The 17,456-nt window shown below is 42.6% G+C and overlaps 1 protein-coding gene across 4 annotated transcripts in view; it reads right to left on the bottom strand.

The window, feature by feature from the left end:
* Nucleotides 1–308: 308 nt before the first annotated feature.
* The window catches only part of sphkap (SPHK1 interactor, AKAP domain containing), a 67,193-nt gene continuing 50,045 nt past the window's right edge, over nt 309–17,456 (bottom strand). For 3 of the 4 annotated variants that reach the window (XM_053623370.1, XM_053623371.1, XM_053623373.1), the window contains 6 exons: nt 13,839–16,974; nt 12,490–12,657; nt 9,444–9,527; nt 3,116–3,159; nt 1,802–1,986; nt 309–1,432 (listed from right to left, as the gene is read on the bottom strand). In XM_053623370.1, coding sequence (XP_053479345.1) covers nt 1,289–1,432; nt 1,802–1,986; nt 3,116–3,159; nt 9,444–9,527; nt 12,490–12,657; nt 13,839–16,974 — 3,761 coding nt within the window. In that variant the 3' untranslated portion in view covers nt 309–1,288. The remainder of the gene's footprint in view (nt 1,433–1,801; nt 1,987–3,115; nt 3,160–9,443; nt 9,528–12,489; nt 12,658–13,838; nt 16,975–17,456) is intronic. The other variant, XM_053623372.1, reaches the window with a different exon arrangement.

The raw sequence follows: 17,456 nt of genomic DNA, 5'->3' as shown, positions 1-17,456 counted from the left end.
CAAATATCATCGGGTCAATGGTGGTGCTGTGGTGGATCCTTTCCACTGATGGATGGGGTAGATGGAGGCTGACACATTATATATGAAAAGCAACAGTGGCAGGTGTGTGTGATAAAATAGCAGTTCAGTGAATATCATATACTATATGTTACACATACACATACCATGCATATACAGTGTGGATAAATATGTAAAAATGTACATTTTGCAACTCAACAATTTTAATGTGTATTGTAAAATACAGTGGGGGAAATAAGCATTGAACATTTTTTTCAGGAAATATATTTCTTATGAGGTTATTCACATGAAATTTTCACCAGACATCAAAGAATTCACAACATTAAAGTCCATAAATAAAATGTGTAATAAAGTGGAATGACACAGGAAAAAAATTAAATAAAGGACCATTACTGAAATAATCTTATACAATTTTATTGATTTTGAAAAGATAAATACATTCAGATATACAGTCACAGATTGGATGCCTTTGTGCTTTCCTTGCTGACGTTCAGAACGCTACTGTTATTATGCAATTAAAATTCACACACTGAATTTCACATATACAGATTTTTACATGACAAATGAAACCTTACTCATGCACTATTACTGTAAATCACTTCTGTAAACTTCCCTATTTACACCTAACTAAAATAAATCATTTTACACCTAACATACTGTAACACACCTCTAAATGTACTACAGAAACGAGCAGCTGTGTTTGTAAAAGTATAATTGAAACAAAATCCTTCCCTATTCTGTGGAGTGCTGTACTCAAATTATTATAAACAAGTGATAATCTGTCATATTCAATATTTCATTTCATATCCAGATAGATTTGATATCTTTGAACAAAACACCATTTGAAATACATTTATACATTTTCAAGCTACAAAATGGCTGGCTTTTATAACTATCCTGCCTACCGGAATGTGGGATTGATCATCCTTTGCAGATTTGATTGGCAGATTGGATAATTAAAGGGGAAATAAATCCTCCAATCACAGAGTGTCTGTGAAGCAGAGGGCATGGCTAAGATGACCTCGTAATTCAGTGTTATGGAGAGGGAATGAGAACATGTAAAAGCCAATTGACAAACAGAGAGAGAATAAGAGTTTCAGAAAGGGGAAGCAAGAGAGATAGAGAGAGAATGGGAATCAGAGAGAGAGAGGGGGAGAGAGAGAGAGAGACTTTCGGACCCTAGCGTGGGACATACACAGTGGTTACAGATTTCGGGCTCTTCAGAAAGGGCCATTGCCACAGTGTGTGTGTGTGTGTGTGTGTATGTGTGTTAGCGCTGTGTTTTCAGAAGCCAGTCGAACAGACCAAGCTCTTCTTCACCCTCACTGTGGAGTCGGCAAAACTGCAACACAAGACTGAATAAATCTCCTACACACCAGGATCTCTGAGCAGCCAGGTGCACCACTTTCTGAAACTACACACACACAAACATATGCACACACACACACACAGCTTTGATGTTTTGAAACCTCTAAAAAAAAAACAAAAAAAAAACAAAAACGTTAATGACTGAACTAGCTCAGAGTACAAATGAACATAAGATGGAAGGCTTATAAGACAGCCAGGAAGAGTGGACAAAGACAAAAACAATGACTTAGTGTGGAAGTAAAGTGTACATTTTTATAAAACAAAAACAAAAAAAAACAATAATCTATATTGCACTTGTTGCTAAAATTATCCACAAAATAAAGTTTGACCAGAAATTAATGTAGTTCTTTCCTTTTCATAATTTATTTTAACTTAATGTATTGATTTAATTCATGAAGAATAGACCCAGTGTTACCTTGGTGTGTTTGTGCTGGAGTGTTTTTCTGTAGTACAGTGCAGGGATACCAAGTTCAGATGCTGCAATCCACTGCAGTGTTGCTCGCATCTCTCTATCCACACCTTCCACTTCCAGGTCAAAGTTCATCACCTGCAGCTCTCTGTGACAACTACTTCCTGCTGTGGACAGACCTGAGGTCACCTCTGAGAGAGAGAGAGAGAGAGAGAGAGAGAGAGAGAGAGAGAGAGAGAGAGTAGGAGAAGGAAATTATTTGATGACAAGAGAGTTTAGTTGGAAAAAAAAATAAAATAAGCACCAGTGGCTAACCAACCATTTCCCCCGAAGATCTTTTTTTGTCTACGCAGTGGCGGTGGAGATGCTATATGGTCGTGTGCGGCTGAGGCTCACACACTGCATGACTTTTCCCTGACAAAGTTGTGCCTGATCCCACAATCACACTGTTACACAAAAATAAATGTTAAAGCTTTTCATCATGTGATATTTTTTTTTAGGAAATGGACTCTGGGCAGCTTTCTGTGATCATTGCTGCTGCAGGCATCTCTCTTCTCAAGAAGAAAAGCATTTAAAAATATTTTAAGAGCAAAGTTTAGGGAGCTATGTTCATTAGACAGCACAGTTTAAAAAAAATTGTTAGTGTGTGGCACGGTGAAGCAGTGGGTAGCATTGTCTCTCAGCTCCAGAGTCCTTGGTTTAATCCTGACTGGTTTCTGTCTCTGTGGAGTTTCTCATGCTCTCCCTGTGTTCATGTGGGTTTCTCCGGTTTCCTCCCACTGTCCAGAAACATGCAGGCTGGCACACCGTCTACACTAAATCGCTCCTAGGTGTGAATGAGTGTGTGCATGTGTGAGTGCGTGGTGCCCTGCAATGGACTGGTGTCCTATTTGGGTGTATTATCCCACCTAGCACCCAATGTTATAAGATCCAGATAAACCATGACCCTGATCAGGATAAAGTGGTTACTGAAGATTAATTAAAAAAAATAAAAAGTTAAGTATTGCTCCACTTTTAGTAAGAAATGAAAATATATGGAAATATTGGATGAAATATACACATTTGTGTATATTACTCATATATCTAGTAAGACAGACACCCAAATGACTGAGGAATATTATGTACTATAGAGTTTGTACTGGTGCAGTATGCAATATAAAAGTAGCCATTTAATTTATAGTGTGGATTAGAAGCTTTACTGAGAATGAAAATGGCCCATAAACTCTTTATAATCCTTTAGTGCAGTAAATTAATGCTTTAAAGCACTAACAGTGCATCCTCAGTGTAATGTGTGGTTTAAAAAAGGGAGACATCACTCACCATCTGCTTGTTCCTGACTCTGTAGTACCTTCAGTTTCTCCTCACTGCACACACAGACACACACACACAGACTACATCAGCAGTGCTGCTTGACTGTCACTACTTTTGTTCCCCATGTAATACAGTAAAGACAAAGTCTAGAAATGAAGTTATGATCAGAAGCAAACCTGCTCACTACTGCTACGACTATGTGCGTGCGTGCGTGTGTGTATGTATATATATATATATATATATATATATATATATATATAGAGAGAGAGAGAGAGAGAGAGAGAGAGAGAGAAAGAGAGAGAATAAACATACATACACAGCCCCTTCCAAAAGTATTGGAACAGCAAGGCCAATTCTAATTTTTTTGCTATACATTGAATAAATTTGGGTTTCAAATCAAAAGATGAACATGAGACAATAGATCAGAATTTCAGCTTTCATTTCCTGATATTTACATCTAGATACTTGGATACCTTTGGTGGCAGACCACCCCAGGTGAGCAAAAGTATAGGAACAGATAGCCTTAAAAGTAAATTAACATAAATAACAAGGGATTGCATATCCCCTTACTTACAATAACTGCATCAATAACCCACAGACATCACTAAACCATTGCATTATTCTTTTATGATGCTTTTCCAGGCTTGTACTGCAGCTTCTTTCAGTTGTTGTTTGTTTGTTTTGGAGGGGTTCTCCCTTCAGTCTCCTCTTCAGGAGGTGAAATGCATGTCAACTGGGTTAAGGTCTGGTGATTGACTTGGCCAGTCTAAAACCTCGTAAGTTCCTCCCAGTTATATTGGCCGCATTTCACTTTAAATTGCAAGACAAATCGTTTCTGTAGACTTCTGAATTCATTCTGTTGCTACCATCACGAGTTACATCATCAATAAAGATTAGTGAGCCTGTTCCAGAAGCAGCCATACAAGCCCAAGCCATGACACTACCTCCACCATGATTCAAAGATGAGCTTGTATGTTTTGGATCATGAGCAGATCCTTTCTTCCTCCACACTTTGGCTTTTCAATCACTTTGGTAGAGGTTAATCTTGGTTCCCAAACCTTTGTGGCTCATCTCTGTATTTAATTCCAAATCTGGCTTTCCAATTCTTACTGCTGATGAGTGTTTGCATCTTGTGATATGGCCTCTACATTTCTGCACTTTATCACAATCCACTCGAATGGTGGATTGTGATACCTTCACCCCTGCCCTTTGAAGGTTGTTGGTGATGTCACTAACTGTTGGTTTTGGGTTTTTCTTCACAGCTTTCACAATGTTTCTGTCATCAACTGCTGTTTTCCTTCGCCAACCTGTTCAATGTCTGGTTGTTAGTACACCAATGGTTTCTTTATTATTCAGAACACTCCAAATTGTTGTATTGGTTATGCCCAATGTTTGTACACTGTCTCTGATAGATTTTCTCTCAAGAAAAGAGAGAAAAGAGCTTTAAAATGGCTTGCTTTTCTCCCACAGACAGCTCTCCGGTCTTCAAGTAAGGTTATCCTTTTTTTTTTTTTAACAACAAATACAGTCTTCACAGGATAGAGTAGACATTCAGAGCTATTAATTCTTTAAACAATCAATTTAAAAGGGTACACCTCTGCCCAGAAACACCTATCAGTGACATCTTCCAATATTTGTGATCACTAGGTGGGTTAATACAAAAGGTGGCATGTTCTAAGTTGTTTAACACATCTAGATGTAAATATGAAGAAATGAAAGCTGAAATTCTGATCATCTCATATCCATCTTTTGTTCTCAAACTCTTCATGTCTTCAATGTATCGCGAAAACGTCTGGGTTACACATGTAACCCTGTTCCCTGAGAAGGGAACGAGACGTTTAGCATAACAGTATGGGGCGCCCTTGCGCGCGTGACCGGTATCTGAAGCTTGTGTAAAATCATGCCTCTACTTATAGGCCTGCCATGATCAGGTGACGTGGCAATTAAGTGCGTCGCATGATATATATATGGCACCTGTGAACCACGCCGCCAGCCTCTGAAGCGAAGATGCAATTCACAGGCCTGCCCTGGTATGACAAAGCTACGCAATGTCTAGTTCCCTTCTCAGGGAACAGGGTTACATGCATAACCCAGACGTTCCCTTTCAAAGGGAACTTCGACGTTGCATTTAGCATAACAGTATGGGAACGAGAATACCCACTCCGTCATACCAAGGGTATGGCCTGTTCAAAAAGACCCAAGCCCGAGGGTCACTGCAAGACATTCGAGCCCGGGGTGGAATGAATATCCAGGCTGTAATAACGAATGAATGTGTGTGGCGTAGACCATCCTACAGCAGCACACACATCCTATAAGGATACCCCTTTGGACAAAGCCTTCGAGGAGGCAACCGCCCTAGTGGAATGAGCCCTTATGCCCAGAGGCGTGGTGAGACCATGCGCCTTGTAAGCCATAGAGATTGCTTCCACTATCCAATTAGAGATGTGCTGCTTTGTCACAGCATCACTTCTACTGTCGCTGCCAAAGCAGACCAGCAGCTGCTCCGACTTACGCCACTGGCCGGAGCAGTGGACGTAAGTACAGAGAGCCCTTACTGGACACAGTAGGTGCATCCTATCTTGTTCTGGTGTGAGGAACAGAGGAGGACAGAAAGCCTGCAACACCACAGGGTGGGCAGCTGATGTAGGCACTTTAGGAATATAATCCAGCCTAGGATACAGGAAGGCCTTGGCTAATCCAGGGGCAAAGTCAAGGCAGGAAGGGGCAACAGAGAGAGCTTGTAGATCTCCTACTCGCTTGAGAGATGTCAGGGCCAGCAGAAGAGCTACCTTTAGAGTCAGAAGCTTCTCAGAGGCTGACTCTAAGGGCTCAAATGGGGCCCCTGACAGACCTTCCAAGACCACAGAAAGGTCCCAGGAAGGTATGGCGGCCTGCAGATGGGCCTCAGCCACCTGACACCACGCATGAACCTCGAAGTTAGAGGATGTTGCCCCACAGAGGCTCCATCAACAGGGGCGTGGCTGGCCCAAACGGCAGCCACCTAAACCCTGATTGTAGAAGGAGCCAACCCTGCTGATAAACGTTCTTGTAAGAACTCCAGGACTGTAGCTATTGTGCAGTTCACTGGGTTTAGCTGACATTCCTCACACCACAAGACAAAAAGCCGCCACTTGAGCGCATACAATTTCCTTGTGGACGGTGCTCTAGCGTTTAACATGGTCTCTACAACCTCAGTTGTGAGACCAGAATCTATGAGCTGGTGCCCCTCAGGGGCCAGACCCACAGTTTCCGTAGTTCTGGCCAAGGGTGATAAATCAGCCCTCCGGCTTGAGACAGTAGATCCCTGCGGATGGAATCTCCCAAGGAGTACCGTCGAGCAGGGAAATTATCTCCGAGAACCATATTCGAGCCGGCCAATAAGGTGCTACTACCAGCAGACGTAGACGGTCTTGACGAACTCTCGCTAGAACTTGTGGGAGCAGAGCGATCGGGGAAAAGCATATAGACGTGACCTCAAACCACAGCGGGCAGTGTGTTGTCTCCTCGGAGGCGAACACATCCACTTCCGCTTGTCCGAACCTCCGCCATATGGACTCCACCACTTGTGGGTGGAGCCTCCAACCCCCAGGCCTCAGCCCCTACCTCGACAGGATGTCTGCCCCAACATTCCGGCTGTCCGGAATGTACATTGCGCTCACTGACAAGAACTTTCCCTCTGCCCAGAGAAGGATTAGTTGTGCCTGCCTGAATAGGGGGCGTGAACTTAACCCTCCCTGGTGGTTGATATATGAGATCACCGCTGTGTTGTCTGACACAACTAGCACATGGTGACCTCTCAACTGAGGAAGAAAGAATTTCATTGCTAGGAATACGGCCCGCATTTTTAGGCGATTTATATGCCACTCCAGATGAGGGCCGCTCCAAAGACCGTGAGCTGGACAGCCATCTAAGACTGCACCCCAGCCCATGAGGGGCGCATCTGTCATTACCGTCTTGCGATAAGGAGATGCCCCTAGAGTGTGACCGGAGGCTAGAAACTGGGGACACCTCCAAATACTCAGAGCACGTTGGCATCGCCAACATGACACTGATTACTCTCAGAGGTTTCATCCACCACTGAAACAGTCTCATATGCAATAGGCCCAGTGGGGGGGGGTCGGGGGGGGATTAAGCTCGGAACTGGACCCGGTAACCCTTTTCTATGGTAGACAGAACCTATGGAGACACATTTGGCAGTAGTTTCCATGCTGACAAATGGTTTTTCAGTGATGTTAGCTTTTCCACATTCCGCTGGAGGGAAAGCATCAGATTTCCGTCGCCCTGTGACAGCTCGCTGACCAGAGAAGGCTGAAAACATGGGATGGCCTTGGCCAGGGCAGGCCCTACAATAGCACTGGGGGCTCCACTCATGGATGCCCGGGCATCCATGCTAGACATGACGGGGAAGGAACTGGTTGAATGCCACCGTTTGCTGTTTTGCCTCGAGAAACCTGTCGGCAATGGCATTATCCACGCCGCCAAACAGGCCGGAAGGTTTAACAGGGGCGTCCAGCAAGGAGACCTTATCTTTGTCCCCCATCCCTGAGAGGTTGAGCCATAGGTGCCTCTCCGCCACAACCAGGCCACCCATTGAACGGATGATATGACGGGCTGTTTGTTTGGTGGCCTGGAGAGATAAATCTGTGGCGCGGCCCAGCTCTGCCACTGTCTTACATTTACATTTATCCAAAGCGACTTACAAATGAGAAAAATACAAGCAAAGCGATATATCAAGCAGAGAACAATACAAGTAGTGCTACCATACAAGATCCATTAATTGAATTCCAGAAGTAGCAAAGTGCACAGAGTAGAGGTGTAAGTACAATTTTTTTAAAATTATTTTTTATTATGAGTTGGTTAGGTGTTCATGGAAGAGGTGGGTCTTTAACTGTTTTTTGAAGATGGTGAGAGATTCTGCGGTCCAGATTGAGATTGGAAGTGCATTCCACCACTGAGGAACAGTTAGCATGAAGGTTCTGGAAAGGGACCTTGCGCCACGCTGAGCTGGAATTGCTAAACATCGGTCGCTAATCGATCGCAGATTGCGAGAGGGAACGTAGGCCTTCAGGAGAGAGTTGAGGTAGCCTTGGGCCCAATTCCCTCCCCAGTATCGAGCTAACTTAGCAGATCTGCTTGGTAGGCCTGCAACACTGCCATTGTATGCAGTGACCCACAAGCAAGACCCGCTGCCACATAGGCTTTGCCCACCAATGCCAAGGTGGCCTTACATGACTTAGAAGGTAAAGTTGGCCTCCCTAAATTACCTGCCGTTGATGGAGAGAGGCGGCTCGCAAGCGCCTCCTCCACCTTCGGTATCGCTAAATAGCCGTGCTGCTAACTCCCCATGACGGCTGAGTAATCAGATGTCGTGGGGTTATAAACACGGCTAGTGTATGGTTTTCTCCAGAAGCGTGATATCTCATCATGCACTCCTGGAAAAAATGGGAGTTTTCTGCGGTGAGGGAGATTTATATTTATTTTCACTGGAGAGGAAGCGCTCATCCAGCCTGCTATGAGCCACTTCCTCTTCCCTGGGCCAGTCTATATTCAACTTTTCAACTGCCCTAGTAATCACTTCAAGCAGCTCTTTATATGCTTGAGAGCTGCTGTCGGTTTTTGGTGCAATGGCACCCTCCTCAGAGTCAGCGAGGGTGTTTTGGCTTTCCATAGAGGAAGGAGGAGTTACGACGCGAGCTCCAGAGTCAGGCGGAGAGCCAGACCCGGAAGACAGAGCAAGAGATAGAGCAGTGCTCGTCTCCGGCTCCTCTTCCAAATCCATACAAGAACCCCACAACCTTAGCCGGCTGGCTGCCTCGGTAGCGGCCAGCCCAGATCCCTGGCTCTGAAACCCAACTCCCTTCGGACGAGAAGAGAGCGAGCAGAGAGCGGAGCTGCCTAATTGTGAAATGTTCACAATGCTGACAGACAGACCCCTCGAGGGCTGCTGTCGCATGCCCCATGCCCAAACACTTCACACACAGAAAGCGTGTCCGTCTCCTCCCGTGATGAAACGGGACCAAGGCGTAACACACTTTCTGAATTCTTTCTTGCTCATTCTTTCTTTTTCTTTTCTTTTTTAAAAAGGGATAGAAAAGTTGCCACATATATATATATATATATATATATCATGCGACACGCTTAATTGCCATGTCACCTGATCATGGCAGGCCTATAAGTAGAGGCATCGTTTTACACAAGCTTCAGATACCGGTCACGCACGCAAGGGCGCTCACATACTGTTATGCTAAATGCAACGTCAAAGTTCCCTTTGAAAGGGAACAATAGATTTGGCCTTGCTGTTCCAATTCTTTCAGACGGGACTGTATGTGCTAATTACCTGTTTAGCCCAGTGGAGCTGAAGCTTTCTGGAAAGCCCTCGAGATCCGCAACGCCAAGACTAGATGCACTACTGTTACCATTTCTGTAAGGCAAACACCACATGTATATTAAAATGCATACAATTATGCACAAATCAGATCCATAAAACCATGAATCTACTGTCTTATCTCCTTTATAAATGTCTCCTTATAAATAAATATTTTTTACTGTGGCCAAAACATTTTTTTTATATATGTATATATGTACGTATGTTAAACTAATGCATTAAAGGCATCTTGGAAGTCTTAAAAGTCTCTCTGTCTCTCTCTCTCTACTATTCAGCTGGCAACCATACTAGATGTGCAGTAGAACGTGATAGTGGAAAACATAAAAATACATTGAAACATTTTTTAAAGTGGTCTAAGAAGCTTGACAGAAATGTGTAGTTCCACAGAGTGCGAGTTTAAGCAAAGCTGCTGACAGGTAGAATTAAAATTATTAACATTCCATCAGCATGAACTTTTACTGGGAACCTTTCACACATTAATCTGGATTTTTAAAAAAAAGTCTAACATTTGCTTTGAAGCAAAAACCATGGGGCAAATCTACATGAAATTATCAACATAAGTCAAAAGAGTCCCTTTGTTAAGCACTTCAGGCTGGAGTCATCAGGGAAAGAGGGAAGAATTTCTATACTGTGCTTGCCACACAGAGGTAGGTTGTGAGACGCAACAGGGGGTGTACATTTAAACCCTGCTCGTGCAGTAGTATGTTCAAACATATCTTGGGACAAAACTGTGCTTGTGTTACAGCCGGCCGGGAATCCCTGAGATAGTGAACTTAGTGGAAAAAGAAATGTATTTCAATTGCACAATTATGTAATTCATTTGCACTGTGTATATGTTGATTTTAGCCATAAACATATTGTAGGGTTTTCAGATAACAGTCGAGCGTGATAAAAAAAAAAGCCAAACCAGCACAAATAATTTCAATGGCACAACCAGTTCAGTTGTAGCACAGATTAATTTCCTACAGTAGTGCTTGAAAGTTTGTGAACCCTGTAGAATTTTCTATATTTCTGCATAAATGTGACCTAAAACATCATCAGATTTTCACACAAGTCCTAAACGTAGATGAAGAGAATTCAATGAAACAAATTTTAAACAAATTTAAAGAACACAAAAATATTATACTTGGTCACTTTTTTATCGAGGAAAATGATCCAATATTACATATCAGTGAGTGATAAAAGTATGTGAACCTTTGCTTTCAATATCTGGTGTAACCCCCTTGTGCAGCAATAACTGCAACTAAACGTTTCCAGTAACTGTTGATCAGTCCTGCACATCGGCTTGTAATAATTTTAGCCCATTCCTCAGTACAGAACAGCTTCAACTCTGGGATGTTAATGGCCTTGTGGACCGTTTGAATTTTTCATTTTTGCACCCTCACACTCAAGGTTTCATACACCAGGAATAAGATTTAATGCACCAAATGTGCGTGATGTGGGTCCCATTTGGGGTCAAAATTTGACACAACGTTAATCATTTGGATAAAAACGTGTGTGTACATGCGTTCGTGTGTCATGTCTTACATAAAACGCGTGTTTATGCATTTCCCCTTCATGTGTGATTTGTTACTACTTTGAATAACTGAAAAGCTGATGCCTCCAGCTACACTGCATTAAAAGGAAAGAATTACTGCTAGAAAATTGGATGTGATGGTAGAAATGAATAAATATAGAGTAAACTGAGATCTGAGAAGTGTGGACACTGGTGTTTGATAGAAGACCAAGAAAACAGAATGAAGTAATTTGAGACTGTGCACATTGACACAAAGAGTGACTGAGTGAGGAGTGAGTGAATTTCAAGGGGGATTGAGTTTGAAGGGGGGATGGCTTTCCAGTTCAAACTGACTATATTTTTTTCAGGAAATGAAGAGGGGTTCTATGTTTTTTCCACTTAAAAGCCTACGAAAGCGAGTTTTGCACATAAATGCAAGTTCAGCACATAAGCGTAGCGGGAATATTCTGTGTGTGGTCGTGCAACGTTGATACCTACAGGCTGCAGGGAGCGCTTCTCTATCAGTGCACGTCCTCAGAGGACCGATCAGACCCCCTCAGGTAAACGAATGGAGTCTTAATGCAGATTAAAATCTTAACAGAAACAATTACTTTAACAGATGCAATAGTAGAAAATTTGATACAGATAAAGCTGTGTGCATGTACCTGAAATGATCCAGGTTTAATGTATTTTGAATTCCCTTATTCATCTACGATACTGTAGTGACATTCATACACCTAAAAGAAGAAAAAGAGCAGCTCTGATAGCAATGGCTCCTCTCTTTCACAGTGTAAATCAGGGTGCAGTGTTCAGGAGCCTCCATTCCATTTTTTGTTGGTTTTAGTACTTTGGGATATTAAGAATGCACGAAAATCTCACTGAATGTTCCATTATGAAACTTACTTGCACTAAACATACACAAAGTACACATTTGTGGGGCAGATATAGTATGACTAGCTCCAGAACACCACAGTTAGCATAATTTGTGCTTGAATTAATAGTCAAATGGAGAAGCTTTAAAATGCTTCACAAACACCACAGATAGCATCAATATTTAGCCCATGTAGTTTTAATGGGGAGCCAAATGGTGCAGTCTTTAAATGGCTCCACAACACCATTGTTAGAATTAACATTTAGCACGTGTAGCTTTAAATGAGAGTGAAATCAAGCAGCCTTAGATAGGCTCTTCAACACTGTGGTTATCATTAACTACTTAGTGCATGCTGTTATAATGGAAAACCAGATGGAGTAAATGAGCAAACTGCTCAACATCAGGATTAGCATTATAATAGCTTTAGTGGAGCGCCAAATGAAGCAGGCTTGGAATTGCCTTACAACATCACAGATAGCATCAGAATTTAAACACTCATAGCTTTAACAGAGACCCAGTTACAATGTTTAGCATTAGCATTAAGCATTCCAATGGCATACCAAATGGAGCCTTGTAATGCCCATTCAACACCACAGTCACTATTAGCATTTAGTGCAAGTAGAAAAACTGACCCTTCACTTAGATGAATAAAACTACAAGTGGTTTCCTCTTGTGGATCTTCATCAGGGGCAACTTGAGCCCAACCACCTGAGCCACTTTCATCACTGCTAGTGCTGAGAGAGCGACAAGTCCCTTCCACACAAGTAGAGGGTGCTGTGGGTGTCCTGTTGCTGTTGTCCCTGGTGGTGCAAAAGTGTAGATGGTAAAACCACTGTGTGTTACATGGCAAAAATCACAGTCACTATATTTGCTAATGCCAGTTGTCCAGCTATTGCAAATTGCCCTCTTAATGTCCCTAACAAGTGTCCACTTATCCAGGAAGTGCATTGTTCAGCAGAAATAACAATATAGTTATATATAATCATATAGTTATATACAGTATAATGCAAGAACAAATCAGTTGAAGCACAATCAATTTATATCAGTTAATATATGGTATCTACCTTATACTATGGCCAAATTTTGTGGACACCTGACCATCAGACCTATATGTGCTAACATCCCATTCCAAATTTAATCCTGGCTTCTGGGAAGGCTTTCCACTAGATTTTGGAGTGTGGCTGCTGAGGTCAGGCACTGATTTTGGGCAAGGAGGCCTGTGGTGCAGTTGGTGTTCCAGTTTATCCTAAAGGTGTTCAGTGGGGTACAGCGTACAAAGACATTCTGTATAGAATACATAGAATTCTATACAATACAGTCTGGGGAAGAACCATACATGGGTGTGGTGGTCAGGTTTTTTTTTTCTTACAGTGATATTTCACTTAACCTAGAATTTCACTTAACCTGATGAAGTAATGAAACAACTATTAAGAGGTTTGAATTCAACAAAGCATAAATGGAAAAAGTGCAACTCGACAATGGCACATGTTGTAATGCAGGGTTGGATTTTGTGTGAGCGTGTATACTGCTGTAATATAACAGGTCCAGTCATAAAGTCTATGAAGTATCTATCACTATAAAAAATCTAATGCAGGGCTGTCACGGTAACCACATTACTGTTACAGCCCACATCTTATATATGATTACTATAACAAATAACAAGAGGACATTTAAATAATGTGTCCTCGTTGCAGTGTTTGTTTTTGTGTGCTGCCTATTACTATTCAGTGTGTAAGTTCCAAGCCACTGGAGGTAGTAAAGGAAATGGTCAGCAATTTTATTCTTAAGAAAATCTCTCTCTGTTGCTTCCTCTCTCTCTTCCTCTCTCTCAAGCAGATCAAAGCTGCTCTGATACACTGAAATGTTACCTTTGTGTTTGAGCTTCTGCAATTTAAAAGCTTGTGACAAGCTCATCTGTTGCTCTTGAAATTGTCTGATTGGGAGCATGACCTTTGAAAAGTGTCTTTGTGCTTTCTTTTACCTGTTCTGGATTGACATTACTTTTTCTTTGCTACTTTGAGGTTGAACATTGGCATTTGAATCTCTGATGAGGTGATTATTGCACTCCATGTCTTCAGACCCTTCATCTTTTTGATCTGGCTCAATGTGAATCAAAGGAACCTCCCTCTGTCCACGATTTGCACTCTCTTGCTGGGACCAGGTTTGGCCAATTCCTGAGCAAGACTGCATAAAACCCTGCCTCCTCTCACCAACTGAAGCAGGACTAGCCATTACTTCCTGCTGGCATCCAATAAGTGACTTGCCACTCTCAACAATGTCTGTGGCTAGTCGATTAGCAAAGAGCTGGACATGCGGTTGAGATTCGGAGGAGTCCTGCTCTGTGCCGTCCTCTGAGGGTTCAGATATTATTTTGTTTTTACGCATCAGAGACTCAATAGAGCTGGCCCAGGTCTCATGGATGAGCATGTCTGTAATATGGTCTGTCTGGCCACGCTGGTATAAACAGGAATCGGATTTACATAATCCTGTGGATGACACAGAGTTGGATGGATAAATGTTGAGAGAGTCACCATGCACATTTCGAGCAAATCCATCAAATGAGTTGGCCTTAATGGGAGAGTTTACAGTTAGCCTTGAGTCAGATGATCGTCTGTCCGGAACAGATGATTGACGGATGCAGAAGGGGGTTCTGGAGGGTGGAGGCAAAAGGCTGTTGCTCCAATCTTTGGTCTTAGTTATCCTGTAATCTTTATTCTCCTTGTCCAGATCTTTGAGCATGTAGCGATAAAATTCCTCAGTAATGCTTTCTGTGCTAGACTGTTTGGACAGGCAAGCCGACATTGAGGTGACATTGAGGTGACCATTTTTCTTGCTTGTCACCTGTTGAACAGCAGCTGCTAGGATGCTGCTAGCATTTTTCCCAGCATAATAGTCCAGCAGTAGGTCAAACCCTCTGCCTTCTGTCTCCATCTGGTTCACCATGAAACAAGAAAACTCATCAGTAATGCTCTCACAGCTGGACTGTTTAGATATTGAGCTTCCGCGACTCAGGTTGTGACCCAGTCTGCTTCCTGGATCTAGGGTCTTGGGTGCTCCAGAAGTATCTGCTTCTTCCTCAGGGATACTTTCATAGCTGGAGGCTTTTCCACGACTGCTCCATCTCTCACATTGCAGCCGGCTGCGAGATGACTGGCCTGGTTTGGATGTGTCCACTACATTCAGTTCAGGACAGTTCATTATCCTGGCTGTGACCTCTGAGGCAAAAAGTGCGAAAGGGTCTGAGATTGCTGGATCATCAAGATTGACTGTTTCATCAACTACACGGTTCACCAGTCGCTCCATGAGCTCAGGTTGCTCCTCAGTTTTGCGTTTGATCTCACTGAGGCGAGGTGCACGGTGTTTTTTGGCAATCACCACTCCATTTTGTGTCTCTTTTCTCCGGAAAGGTGTAACTGTGCGGCAGGGCAACAGGAGCCCCTCGGACCCTTCAGATCCTGCCTTCAGGGCACAAAACCAGGGTTGCTTGCCACTCGAATTTTCCAGACATATTGCTGCCAGCTCTGTAGCCATTGAGACCACAGTGGTTGCCAAGTCTTCAGCAAAACATACAACAGAAGTCTTGGACTCACCTTGATTTGTTTTAGACAGCACCAGAGTTCCTGTAGACGAAGAGAAAATCTGTTGCCTGACTTCAGCTTCCCTGGTTGTGGCAGTAGTAGTTCTGCTTTGAGTATGTTTGGTGGGCTCATTCACATTTGATTCATTATCTTTCTCTGCTTGCATGCCTCTCTGCTCTTTTTCCTTTTTTCCTGCAAGTAAAGAAAGCTTTTCTACCTCATTGGTATTTTCAGGCTGTTTGAGTTCAGTCAAATGCTGTACTTGGCTTATTGCTTCTCCTCCAGGCTTGGTGGTGGTTTCATTTTCTTTTTCACTGTCTTCACTCTTTTTCCTATCTGATAACTCTGGGGTACATTTTGAAATGTCACCAAATTTTCTTGATGTGGCACAAAGAACATCAAAGAGCAAGCTGTTTACACTCTCCAGGAGGAAGCAGTGGATGTTGGGGGCATCCTTCCCTCTAAGCTCTTTTCTTTTTATAGCTTTCTCCAGTGCATATTTAAACATACTCTCTGCTAATTCTTGAGTAAAACTGTCCCCCACCAAATGGTTCTGATAGGACCTTCTTGGATCCATGATGCCATCCACAATCTTGTTATGTGTGGTCTCCAAGAAGTTTGCTATGCTGGTGTAGCTCTGTTTGTGGATGAGGACTTCTAAAGCTTCCTTCAAGAGAATCTCAGCCACAGTGGATCTAAATGTGTCCATACTAGATCCTTCTGCTACATTGCAGTGTAAAGTAATGGCTGTAGATGCTTGAGCTGCTGACAGCAGTCCCATTGATGTTGCAGACAGTTCACATGAATCTTCAGTTGCACCTACTGGATCTACTGCTTCTGCAAGTTGGGACATGGCACATATTGCAGAAGGTAATGAATGGTCTATTTGCTCTGTCTCTCTGTCCTCTTCTTCATCTTTCTCCTCCTCATTCTTTGCCGATTCTAGCACTAGTTGTTTTGTGACCTGTGGGTTGCTAATTGTGCCAATGATGCTAGCAGCACATGCTAAAGCTATCTCCACAGGCTTAGCCGTGTGTCTAATTGGTGAGCTGTGATGCCAGTGCTGCTGAGTTCCCATCTCTTGCACATCCTGGTTTTCAGGTACACCAAAGGATTGTGTTCCAGGCCATTCAGACGGCTCATCGCAGTTATCGGGACTCTGGACTATCACAATTTTTGGAAGTTCAAAGGAGTGTGTTCTTGTTCGATTGGGCTCATCAGTTGATTTTTTTGGAGAGCTGGAGATAGACACTGCTGCCTCAGTGGAAAAGGATGACTCGTCTTGAGAAAGGTAGATAAAAGCATCCTGCAGAACGGATTCAGCAAGACTGGAGGCATAATTTGACTCTTTGTTGGTTTGTTTGCTATTTTTAGGAGTGATATCACATCTGTTGGAAGTTCTGGAAACTTTATGGGATTTGCAGGAAGCACAAAGGGTATCCGAGTCTTCACTGTCTTCTCTTTCCACCATATTCTTCTTGTTAGTTTGTTCTGTCTTCAGCATCTTGGTTGATTCTACTAAAACTCCACCATCTGCATCTATAGAGATTAAAGAATACATGTTTTTATATTGTGGACAGAGATTAACAATACAAGTACAGGATTATTTTAGGAAGATTATAACCTTATTATGTGGAAAGACTTCATTAAAACTTTCTCTATATATCCAGGCCAAATTAGGTGCAATTCTGTGCAATTCTGTGACCAAAAGGGAAAACAAGACACAGCACAAGCCAAAAAAATAAAAATAAATAAAAATCTACAAGTTTAGTATTATTACAGGCTCACTCCCATCTCTAATTGTGATAGTAGCCTCTCAATCATGAGTGATGTATCATTAAACTTCATCAATGATTTTTATATTTTCTTCTCTTGTCTTATAAATATACCTCCAATAAAGACCTTTCTATCTTATAATAAATAATGCACTGGCTCTGAGGTGAGCCTAACCTTCACACACCGCTCTGTCTTATTCCTCATGAGAGTTTAATTATAGATTAGTCTTGCCTTGTGGCTACTGG

The sequence above is a fragment of the Ictalurus furcatus genome, chromosome 4 (genome assembly GCF_023375685.1).
Source record: "Ictalurus furcatus strain D&B chromosome 4, Billie_1.0, whole genome shotgun sequence".
NCBI classification, from domain to species: domain Eukaryota; kingdom Metazoa; phylum Chordata; class Actinopteri; order Siluriformes; family Ictaluridae; genus Ictalurus; species Ictalurus furcatus.
Note: the sequence above shows the minus strand (reverse complement) of the source record. Positions and strands in the feature narration are given on the sequence as shown.